General features: G+C 30.6%; 1 protein-coding gene across 1 annotated transcript; it reads right to left on the reverse strand.

Annotated features, from left to right (window-relative positions):
- Positions 1 to 2,346: 2,346 nt before the first annotated feature.
- On the reverse strand, positions 2,347 to 7,226 carry LOC115725153 (serine/threonine-protein kinase SRK2A). The gene is made up of 9 exons (XM_030654584.2): positions 6,501 to 7,226; positions 6,062 to 6,136; positions 5,861 to 5,962; positions 5,563 to 5,616; positions 5,357 to 5,449; positions 5,053 to 5,145; positions 4,190 to 4,294; positions 4,015 to 4,113; positions 2,347 to 3,049 (listed from the first exon to the last, which is right to left on the reverse strand). The coding sequence occupies exons 1-9, from the start codon at positions 6,618 to 6,620 to the stop codon at positions 2,720 to 2,722; spliced, it is 1,071 nt and encodes a 356-aa protein (XP_030510444.1). The 5' UTR covers positions 6,621 to 7,226; the 3' UTR covers positions 2,347 to 2,719.
- Between the last annotated feature and the right edge of the window lie 5,735 nt (positions 7,227 to 12,961).

Raw genomic sequence — 12,961 nt, forward strand, 5'->3', positions numbered from 1 at the left:
ATCAGGTAATAACAAATGGAAATAATGAAATTACATACATGTATTATATAAAGTATAAATATCAGATTATATGTATTTTTCTAGTAATTAAGATAAACGTATCTGTCACTGATTTTGATTCCACTAAGATGAGAAATAAATGTGATAGCTTAGCATCCAATATGTGTGGGTGTAAAAAGTAAAAAGTAAAGATGAGCATATTCTTGTTCAAATCAAATCTCTTTCGTATTTGAATAGAAATCCACTCTAGCTCTACTATCCTTTTGCCTTTAGGTAGGTAAAGAGCTGCATGTGTACATTGTTTTCTACTTAATTACAGTATAACCTTGATAATTTAATACTCAATTATGTTCAATTCTGATTTAAAAAAAAAAAAAAAACAGTGCAATTAAATTAATCAAAGAAGACTAAAACTTAATGATTCAACTAATAAACTTATTAGGTTAATTAGAATTTTTACCCTCTAAATTTTAACATGTACTAAATCATGCTCTTGAATTTTTCTGGCCATTAAAAATTCCCCTGAACTATTGAGATTGTTAGATTTAAGGACTTTTGTTTAATTTCGTTCAATTTTACTATTTCAGTGATTGTTTATGTACTAAACCATGCTCCCTAGACTTTGATATCTACCAAATCATGCCCTTCGAATTTTGACATTTACTAAATGATGCCCCCTGAACTTTCATCCTTGTTAGATTTTTTTTTTTACTAAAATTAGACAAAACTCCTTAAATCCAACAATCTCAATAATTCATGGGGCATTTTTAACGACCTTAAAAGTTCAGGGGCATGATTTGGTACATGTCAAAATTCGAGGGATAAAAATCTTAATTAGCCAACTTATTATTACTATTTTAATATTAAGAGATTTAAATTTCACTCTTTTCAAACCTCCTTTTTTATGATGAGAAGTGTAGCATTATGTCTATAATCACTCAACCAATAAAATTACCTTCACTATATGTTTTACTATTAACCATTCTTAAAGTTATTTTAGATACTTTTCACTTTTTTTTTTTACATTAGAGGAGATTTGAAGAATTTTGAACATTCTCTTTGTGATGAGTACAGGCAATGCTTATGCCAATTTTTTTCTTCTTAATATATTAGATTATTTATAAAATTAAAATATGATATTTGTTCTATTAAACAAAAAATATGAATAGTTTGGTAATAGTGATGTTTGTATGTTTTTGTATTGAGTTGTCAATGCAAGTAAAATATTTTGGTATGCAAACCCAAATTTGCATGTGTTAAGGTAACGAATATTTGTGTTGAAATTGCATCTAAGAGAATTAACATTGAACAATTCTAATGTAGCAGGGTTTACAAAATTATTGTTTTGGAAATATTGGATATTAATACTGTTAAAAAAAGATTGTGAGTATTTATATCATCAATTGCCATTGGAGAAATAGTGAAGAACAATTATGGTTTGGGTATTATGGTCATAAATCAAATTTTAATCATTGTTTACAAATTTTGAACACAAGAGAGGGATAGTTTTTGTAATAGGACATCTCTTGAATCTTAAAAGCTCAAACTCAAATTTCTTTGTTACACATCGCTATGTCTAAGTGATTTGTGGTGTTTAGCCGTTACCAAACCTTAACATCGGTTTTAGTAATTAAGTAAATGTCGTGTTTGATGTAATTAAATCTATTAAAAAAGAAGTTGATATGTTATATAAGTGCAACTTTTTAGAAGGATTTGATATTTTTGTTAAGGAATATTTTCATTAAAAAAAAAAAAAAACCAAAACAAATTACAAAGATACATTGGTGCAGAATTACAAATATTTATACCATTTATAAGTTTTTATTTGCAAAGAATGTAAATTATTGATACTTTTATATTATTTTTGTGTTGAAATACTGTTATTTTTTTGTTAGTTTAATGTTATTTTCTTGTTTATATATTTTTTAGAGACTTTTTTATTTTTACACTTCAAAATAGTTTTCTTTTGCAGTTTTACGAAATTCTACATAGAAACTCCTATTGCAACTAGCACTGTCCCTTTTGCAACTAGCGCTGCAACTACTTTAGAAACACAAACCGTAAATTAAAAAAAAAAAAAAGTTAAAAAATTAATATATGAAGTAATTTCTCTTTTTTTTTATTATATTATTTTTATAAGATACTATAAAATTATAATTTAAAAATAAAAAGATAAATATTAAAATTATGTAACCATAAAAATATTAAAATAATACTTTGTTTAAATTTCCCATCCCAATTTAAAATTTGAGGTGCAATAAATTCTAACAGCAATTCCTAACAATTATATTAATCTCAATAAATACTTAAGAAAATATATAATTATAAAAGAAAAGCAAAAATAAATGAATAAATAGGGTCTCCTATGGGTATATATAGCACAAAAATTGGGAAAATATCCTTGCAAGAAAGACACTAATGGTCTTAAATCAACAAAACCTAACAACACAAATGAATTCCTTCATAATGGCCAATGTAGCAATAGGACTCAAACTCACAAAAGCAACCCTTCTGATCAAATCCTAAAACTTGCAAAGGTAAGAGTAGCAAGAAAACTAATCATTTCTCTACATACAGTTGACACAATTTCTTCACAAGAACACTATAAATATACAAACATTTATTCAATCCCATGTTCTAATCAGAAGATAAGACTTTTATACAAATAGACTTGCAAAACCGAAATTCCTCATTTCCTATTAATGAACAGATTTGGTACTCAACTGATATTCACTTCACCACTTGCATGAGCCTCTTTCACTCTCTTCTCATACTCATCCTCTTCTTCCTCCTCTTCCTCTTCCTCAGCCTCTGCTTCTTCCTTTGCATCGCCATCTTCTTCTCCAACCCAGCCGAAACCTCCAACCGATCGGGAAGACGGTGGAGGAGATTTTGCTTCATCCACTATCTTCATGATGTCTTCTACCGTTTGGATTGAAAAGCTTGGGTTTTCTCTCCTGTAGTACATGACTTGAGCTGCTTCTGTTAGTTCCCTAGGCAAGTTCTTTAAAAACCATGGGTGGTTCTTGATTTCTTTAATGGTGATCCTCTGAAAGAAAACATAAATTAAAAATGTTACAGTTTCTACCATGAATATAGATTACAACAGAAAGCAAATATCGGAATATAAATCCTATAGTAATCTTCCAATATTCTTCTTGGCACTGTGTGATATATTAAATCCCATAGTGATAGGTGGTCTCAAAGTCATAAATTTCTACTATGAACATAAAATGCCACACAGTTGTAGAAAATTGTTCTAATCATAACAGAGAGATACGGTACTTGATTATATGATAAAGTTCAATACATTTGATGCATAATAAAAACCATCTTCCTAGATTACCCAGAAGTTAAGAGCAGGGTAAGTAACATGTATTTTCAGTTTTTTTAATTCATTTTAGAATTTGCCAAACTACCAAAATCTGAGGCACCCCAAGGGTTTTATCTCATCTTATTGGATTTTCTTTTCTGTAGCATCATTGTAGGAACCTAGGATGGGCTTGAACTTTAATCCCTTATGAGAGTATACCACAAGTCTTGACCATTTGAGCTGCCCTTTCGGTATCTTATTTGAAATATTTTATGATGTAGAAACTTTACATAACAATAAAAAAAAAAGGGTGATTGCTGGCAAATATGAGGACTACTTCAAATAAGCAATCACTAGAGCTCAAACATAGATCACTGATTAATTTGTCAAACATTACCTATTATAAAAGCTATGGTGCACAAGACGAGACAGGGCGAATAACATATTTGTGTAATGAGTGAGCTCCAAAGTAAATAAATGCAGAACAGAACAAAAGGCTTCATTAAAAAATATATTTATAAATTGTTAAATTATCAAATGATCTTAAAAATGAATCAACAAAAATCATATCCTAAAGTTTCCTTTAGTAGGTCAGTTGTTTTAATGCTTTCATTAGTCATACATATATATATAAATATATATATATTCAAATGTTAATCTATATACAGAATTCAGCAACATAGCAATGGCATCATAAGTACCTTGGCAGGATTCGCAACAAAAATGCGAGAAATGAGATGCCTGCAATCCTGAGATATGTGAACATATTCTGGAATCTTGTACTGAACAGCCATTATTCGCTGCAGCGGAATGAAGAATATTAAGCTAAAAGATGGAAATAGTTATTTAAAATGGTTTGTAAGAATAATACTGTACATTAATGGTTTTCCTGAAATTCTTTGGGTCTTCTTGATCTTCAAAGGGGTATGCTCCTACCAGCATAACATAAAGAGTGACCCCGCATGACCATACATCTGCCAACTGAACCATACACCAAAATAAAACCAGCAGTCAATAATTTCCTTTGCAGATAATACTCAATCATATCCCTAAGGCAAAGTCTCAATTAATTGGAACTACAATCATTATAAAAGAGACTTAACATAACTCAGCAAGTCTATACTATTCTCGAAAATTTATATAGAGCTAGCATCTACAATTATTATAAAACAAAAGAAGCAAAAAAACTATTTGTCAACAGAACATCAACAAAAACAATGATTGTACTAAATGAATTGCTTGACAATAATATAAACTCATTATTGATGGTTAAAATACATAAATGGTAAATAATTAGCCGTATATGATATTTGATAAATCATTGTTTGTCCATTATTTCCATTTTAGATTGAAGGAAAGGAAATTCATTTGGATTCTAAAGAACTATGGCATTTAGTTCCAAATTTTGAAATCATATGATGTGAGTCCAACTCACAAAATATTGAATAAGTTCCGGATGGCATATAAACTTGATTCCAAAAGTCATTTTGAGAAAGAAAGAATGAAACACGTTTCTCTTACCATAATATTTTTCAAAAATATTCGGTTTTAAGAAATGGGAACAGGGTATGTTATTTTAGTTCCCAGTTAATAGTCCTTCAAGCACGTCAATAAAATCCTAGGACTTAATTCTAATTGTTTTAACTACAGATTCATAAATATGGCAAGTGATTAAAAAAACTATTTGAAGTCCGAATACATGGTTTATGAATACAAAATAATATAAATTACTAAATTACCTTGCCATCATACTCCCTTCGAGAGAGAACCTCAGGTGCAATATATGCTGGAGTTCCTACAGTTGATTTGGGTCTTGAATGCAGCAGGGAAGACTGCACAAGTAAAGCTTATGAGAGTAGGAAAGTTCGGTTTATCTTTATGTATTTCATTTTTTCAATCAAACAGAAGAAAAGGTTTAAATCTGGTTTTTATCGACATGAGTGTTTTATATCGAAAAAAATTCCAACTCTTTGTTTTGAAACCATTTCTGGATTAACATTAAAATACAATGCTTCCACCACTAAGTTGACAAATAATTTAAACCTTAGAATAACCAAAGTCACAAATTTTCAGTCGAGGAGCAGGGCTTCCATCCAGCAAAGTATTTTCCAACTTCAGATCTCGATGGCATATTTGCTACAGCATATCAAGATGATCCCAAAAAAAAAAAATTATCAGCAACAGCAAGTAAAGAAAGGATGGATTGATTTTCACAGATTATGAAACAGCATTGATTTAAATTTTCTTACCATAGAATGACAATAATTAACTCCTGAGATAAGCTGCTGGAAAAAATATCTTGCCTGAAAACACCAAAAAGGATAGTAAAATTTTCTAAACTTCAAAACAAATTTCCTGTCTCTGATGATTAACAAAACAGAGCCAAAAAAAACATGGTCAAATCAAAACTAATCTTCTTCTATGAGACCCTATTTTTTTTTACCAGAAAGAATAGCAGCAAGCCATATTGGATTCACACGGTACATTTTCTATAATGACCTAGCATAACATGAGTAGTGTCACTGTCAACAAAAATCAACATCAGACCTCATCTTCGCTGAATCTTCCAGCGGTGCAGATTCGCTCGAAGAGCTCTCCACCTGCAGCATACTCCATGACAATAGCGAGATGAGTAGGAGTCAAGACGACCTGCAACTCCGGCACACAAGTGAGAGTACTGCATTTGCAAAAATAATCTATACTCATCAGTGGAAACATAACAAACCCACATTAAACACTTGCACATACCTCCTTGAACCGGATTATGTTTGGATGGCGAAGGGATCTATGGTTTATGATTTCTCTTGCCACATTTTCATCAATCTACAAACCAAATAATTTGTTTTAATCACAACCATTACTAAAATGTATTCATACAAGCATGTGTACAAAGATACAAAACCACAGAAACTTTTCGAGGGCTACAGTAATAAAAAGAAAACTCAAAAATCAGACATTTCTACTACTTTTGTGCCCAAACCCGTAATTTAATTCTATTTTTTTTTAATATATAAAAAAATTTGAAATTTGATTTTTGTATTTATACATAAACAGGATATATTATCTCATCAACTTTCTGGGTAAATCAAATTCAGTCTTTACAAAACCTCAAATTAAAAATACACCCACAATTACACACATAACATATATCATCCATGCATATGAACTAAAAAAGAAAACAAAATACCTTGTGGCCGCGCTCGATATATTTCATGGCAACGAGCTCTTTGGTCTCTTTGTTTCTCATAAGCCTAGCAACCCCGAAATTCCCAGATCCTATGTCTTTCACAAGCTCATATTTTTCCATCTTTTATATAATTTTTATAAATATATATATGTAAAATAAAATTTTTAAAATATTATAAATATGGGAATTTTCTTTGAACTTAGATAATAAAGGGAGGATCGAAGTGGGTTTTTCTCAAAGGTTATAGAAATTGAAGACTCTGAATTTCAGGTGTCTAACTCAATGGTCAGCTCAGATATAGAGAAAGAACAATGAAATGGAACAAAATCAGAAATTGCAGAGAGAGAGAGAGAGATGAATATAATAAAAAGGGAAATTGGAGAATTGAGAAGTGGAGAAAAGGAGTGAGATTTCTATGGGCAAAGCAAAGAATCTCTCTACTAATTATTTTTCATTCTCTCTCTTTTTTATTTATTTATTTAAGAATTAATAAGAGTAGACAAAGGAATCTTCCTCAGAATACATACTCACTATCAGTTTTTCTTCTTCTTTATCTTTTATTTTTTTTAATTTTCTAAGCAAATATAAAGAAAAAAACTTTTCAGAATAGAGAGAGAAAAATAGGGTATGAAAATATGGAAGGTGATATTATTATTATTAGTTTTCCTTTTTTTAGAATTTTTATTATCATCATTCGAATTGGAATGGAGAGAAGTACCCTTTTATCTGACGAGTAAAATATGTGGAAAATTTTAATTTTAAGAAGAGAGAGAGAGAGAAACATTTATGTGTGATTTGTCATTTTCTCATGTTACCTAGCTTTTTTTTCTTCAAAACTTCCTTTTTTAAAAAAAAAAATATTATTTTTTTAATAAAAAGTAAGAGTGTTCATCAAATCGTTCATACGGTACAAATTGTCCGCACTGCATAAAAAATTTTGTTTGAAATCTTTTGCGGTGTAGTTGCGTTTGCATTTTTTTCAAACCGCTCAGTGTAGTGCGGTTTGTAGTTTTAAATTTAATAATTGCGGTTAAAACTGCACCGCACTATATTTTACAAAGATACCAATTTTTACAATATAGTTTTTATTATTTTTACATATAAAAACAAATATATGTAATATATGTATATATTACATTATTTTTTAGAGACAATTCAATATAACGATTTGATGAATAGTATCTATGTTATGATGTTAAAATTTTAATAAGATTTTTTTTTTTTGTATTGTTGATTGATTTTTAAATTTTTATTATAATGTTCGATAATGATGATAGTGTAAACCGCTCAAACTGTATCGCACCACATCACACCGCATTTTCGCGATGTATTTTTGCGGTTTTAAAATCTCGCGGTGCAGTTGCAGTTTGAGAAATTTCAAAAACTGCATATGCGGTTTGGTTTGAAAAAAAGGTTATAACCCTCACCATCCGCACCGCAAACACCCCTAATAAAAAGTATCCTTCGCAAATCAACTATAAGATTAACTTGGAAATCAGAGACAAACCTCCTACTATAACTACAACTTGAGTATAAACAAGCAGCCTGAACTAAATAATTAGCGATATTGTTCGCATATCGTTCAAGAATAAGAGACACATTGCTCAAAACAAAATATTAAGAAGTACTTTATAATGAGATACAAGTAAACAAAAGGAGAATACATTTGACCTTATTACAATTAGCATTTATTAACACCTAGCAGTCTCATTTAATAATAATACTTGGAAAACCTTTATCTTTCAACCAATTTAAAACTTCCTTCAATCCGACTTCTCCCACTATTGCTAGATCCACACTCTAGAAGTTGCATAAGCATAAATCAAACTCCCCTTTACGATCACGGACAAGCCAATCAACCTCAACGGATCTGTCCAAGCTAAAAATAGAAGCATCTACTTTGATTTTAATCGTGTTATCACAAGAAAGCATCAAGTGCGCTTCAGCAACAACATCAGTGAATGAGGTGCTTGCAAAAGATTGAGAATTCACACTTTTCTATTGATTAAAATAAGCTAACAGTAACGACACAACAATATTTATAATAGGATGTTTACCATTCCACACAACATCATTTCTTGCCCTCCATAAGGTCCAACATATCATAGCAACATGACTAAGGGTGGAGGAAGTCATTGCAGAAAGAGAAAAAAATTAGTCAACAAAAGAACTGAGCCCAGTACAATCTAGCAAACGTGCAGTCATCAAGAACATGGGATACAGTTTCACTCTCATTTTGACAAAAGGGATAGTACTAGGGAACATCAACATGTTTCTTTACTAATTTGGCTCTAGTATGTAAACAATCACGACAAGCTCTCCAAAACAAATTCGGCACCTTCGCTGGAATCTTCAAGTTTTAAAGTTTCGTCAAAATACCAAAATTATTTACATCGGTCCAGTGACCATTAATGACTTAGAGAAGCTTGTAAGCATTTCTAATAGAGTATGAGCCCAAAGTTTCATGACACCAATACCGAGTATCATTCTCCACAAAAGTATATAATAACAATAGAATGAATGAGCCACCTATCACGTTCATTAAAGATATCAAAAGAATTTCATCGTCCCACACTCGATTTTCGGGTGCCATCAAATGTTAGACTGTTATGCTCAACTTCACTGAATGTGAAGAGATAACAAAAGGGTGATCTTGGCCATTAAGCCACGGTTGAGCCAAAGCAGAGACCAAAGAACCACTGGCAATACTCTATCTACACCTTGTCCTAATCAAAGATTGACTTTCAAGAATGTTGCGCCACACAAAACTAGGATATTTTCCTAGACTGCCAGTGAGAAAAGAGCCTTGAGGGTAGTATCGAGCCTTGAATATTTTACCAACTAGAGAATTCTCATTTTTCAAAAGTCTCCATGCTTGTTTCCCCAACATATATATTGTTGACGCTGAAAAGTAGTCAATATCAGCTTGCTAGATTGGCGAGATGATTAATAAGTTTAAGTAAATAACTTCAAGAGACACACATAATGTATAGTAATTCACTTCCCATGTCGCAATGGTAATGGAGCTACATCTACTTTGAGTTTTTATTTCTCACAAGAATTACAAGAAATGGCTAAGTGTTTAAGCTCTAATTGTTGGAAATCTTTTACTACGATCTAAATTTACTAACATGTATGTTGAACACCCTAAATATGAATTTCTTAAAACAATGAAATAAACACATAAAACTTATAAAAAATTTTACATTGATGGCATCAGAATAATATGACTCATTCCGTTCAAATCTCTAACCCTTGATCCTTTCTGTTGTAGAGTATGATCATGATCTGAACCTGGATTCTCCTTCAGCTGATAATTTTAACTACACAATCTTTCTCACTGTGCTGAGTATTGCTCTGAAATGTGTGAGCAATTTCTCGACACTAAAGAGCACAGATTTTGATGAAGAAACACTAAGAGAATTTTGAAACAATGAGTAGAAAATAATAGGTTTTCTTTTTGATTCAATTTGTTAAACAAGAGAGAGTCTAAAGGTGTTATATGAATCAAAAGCCATTATGTTCTATTTATAAGGATTCATTAGGTTTAGAGTTAGAACTAAATGGGCTGATTTGAAAGATCCAATGGCTTAAAATAAACTCGCATGGTCGAAACCCTTATTATGAAGACCCATGAGTTAGATTTTTGCCATTATTGCTTCCTTAATGAAGCAAACTTATTTTTCTTCAGTAATGCCACTTTTTTGCTCTAGTTATTTAAATATTAATTCTATCTATTTAATAATTATAATTAATTATCAAATAAAATTACTATTTAAATATATTTATTAATTAGACCTTCCAAGGTCTCTTAATTAATAAATAAACATTGAATTCTATTTTCTTCTCAATTATGGTCTTCCTCGTTAAATTCATAAATAAGACATAGTCATTATTTTGAATCCTAATTGACTAAATAAATCAATTAATTGAGACTACAAAACAATATTATCTCAGCAAGTGTGGAACCATAGGCCTATGTAATCAAGCTCTCAATAAGTAGTTCTAGAATTTACCAAGTAAATTCTCTATCTTATTAATTCTTCATGACTCCACTATAGATTCAGAATTGCACTCTTAATTACATAAAACGCTCTATTCACCAAGAATAGAGGCGCTATAAATTATCAATCGTTTAAATCTAAATAATTAAAGATCCTCTATAGATGATTTACATCGAGTAGGGATAAATTTACCATTCTACCATTCATTATATTTTATCTTTAAAATACTTAGCTTCTTATAAATAATATTTTAGTAAACTAATATCACTACTGAAATAAGAGCTCTTCCATTTATGTCTGTTAGACAAGCTCTAAGGAAATTATCATTTCACTCCTAAATAGTTATAAGAGTTATAGATTCCATATCTTTGAGTAGCGCTCACACTCAATTTCACAAACGTGTTCCCAAGATGTAAGTATTGAGTTGATTCTCTAGTAATCTTGTAACAAATAAGTCAAAGAACACATGCAGTATAGTTAAGCCAGAACCTAACTATCTCAGGATTAAGATCTTTTGATCTAAGATCAGCTAAGTGACATTGACTTAGAAAAGATATTACGGTAAGTTTATGATATCTTTTCAACTGTCAATATTGGTCCAATTCGATGTATAGTTAATACATCCAATACTAGTATACTTTATTAATGCCCTAGAAAGGACATTCCACATATCACTGTGTAAGTAAACTTTATCGTTGATTATCATGTCAGTGTAAATTTAGTACACTGATAAATCATGGGACTAAATAATTTGAAGCATATAATCACAATTACTTGCCACTGTGATGACATCACTGTAATTGTGAGTAACTATATATTTAGGATTTAATAGAACTTATATTTTAAACTTATAATCATGTATAAAACATGTGAAGAAAGCATATGACAAGGTCAAGATATGATTTTTGATCTTTATTGAAAGTAACTAAGATAACAATAAAATTGGATTTTATTTAGGGCATAAAATCCCAACAAACTTCCACTTGCACTAATATAAAACAATAGTGTATTTCTTTTTAATCTCATATACTTGATGTCTTTATCAAATGTAGTATTTGGCATAAACTATGTAATAAGATCTGATAGGTTGTATTCAGTATCAACCTTCTCCATCCTCACATTTTTCGTAGTCATAAAATTGATGCATTTTGCGAATTCCTCACTATATGCTTTACTCCTCTTAGGGTACATGATTCTTTACTATTTGGCAATTGCATTTGTGTTATCACGGAGTCACACTAACAATTATTCTATTTCTAGAATTATGCCAAAAATTTGTATCAAACTTTCCCGAGTCTGAATAATTTTCTAATTGCCTTTAGGAAAACCTTATTATTCAGTCATGCTAGTAGAGTTAGTGGTTTTGAAGTGGTTTTACTCTTCTCCCAACTTCACTACTCCACCCCAATGTAATCATCATCTCTTAATTAGACTTTCTAGTATTAATGCAAGTCTAGAAACTTGAATTGGTGTAGCCTAAGGGTATTAAAATACTACCCTTATCAGCTAACATATAGTTCCTCTTCATCTATTTCAAGATGTGTTTAATTATCTTCCAATTTTCCAATTTCTAGATTTAAACTAATACTTACTCAAGCACCCGCGCAACAGTAGATGTCTGGTCTAGTGCATGCAAAAGCATACATAAGACCTCTTACTATTGATGCTTAGGGAATTATTTTCGTGGCCTTTGTTTTTTGTAGAGTAGTTAGAAATAGCTCCTAAGATAAATGAACTCCATGTCTGGAAGTCAAGTGACCTCCATTAGAGTCAGCCATTTGAAAAATGCTCTAGCTTCTTACTAATGTAAGTTGCTTACAACAGAGTAAGTAAATTATCAGGTATACCGCATGTTGGGTTTTGTGCCCTAAATAAAAATTATTTCAATATAATCAGATTTACTTATTAATAAAGATCAGAAATAACATTTTATGTTGCATAGTTCACATGATTTATTTCATGATTATATATATATATAATGTATGAATTCTATTTAAGTCCAGAATATATGAATTTGTTAATGATTATAGTGTTGTCAGCACAGTGGAATATAATCTTAATTATATGTTCGAAAGTTTATTCCCTGATTTGTCAATTCACTGGATTTAGACTGACATGATAATCAGCGATAGGTATTCTTACACCTTGGATAATTGTTATGTCCTTTCCAGGGCATTGGAAAATTTTACCAGTGTCGGATGTATGGAGTATACATCGGAAGGGACTGATATTGAACTTTGATTAGATATATTAAAATTTACCGTAATATCTATTCAATTCAATATCACTTGTTGATCCTAGATCAAATGATCTTAATCCTGATATGATTAGGTTCGATCTCAACAGTATTATACACGTTCTTTGATTTGTTAGTTAAGCCTACTTTTGGGTCAGGGTGATACGTACATTTTGGGAACATGATAGTATAATTGAGTGGGAGCGCTAACATAAATATGG

The sequence above is a fragment of the Cannabis sativa genome, chromosome 6, assembly GCF_029168945.1.
Source record: "Cannabis sativa cultivar Pink pepper isolate KNU-18-1 chromosome 6, ASM2916894v1, whole genome shotgun sequence".
Classification (NCBI taxonomy): Eukaryota; Viridiplantae; Streptophyta; class Magnoliopsida; order Rosales; family Cannabaceae; genus Cannabis; species Cannabis sativa.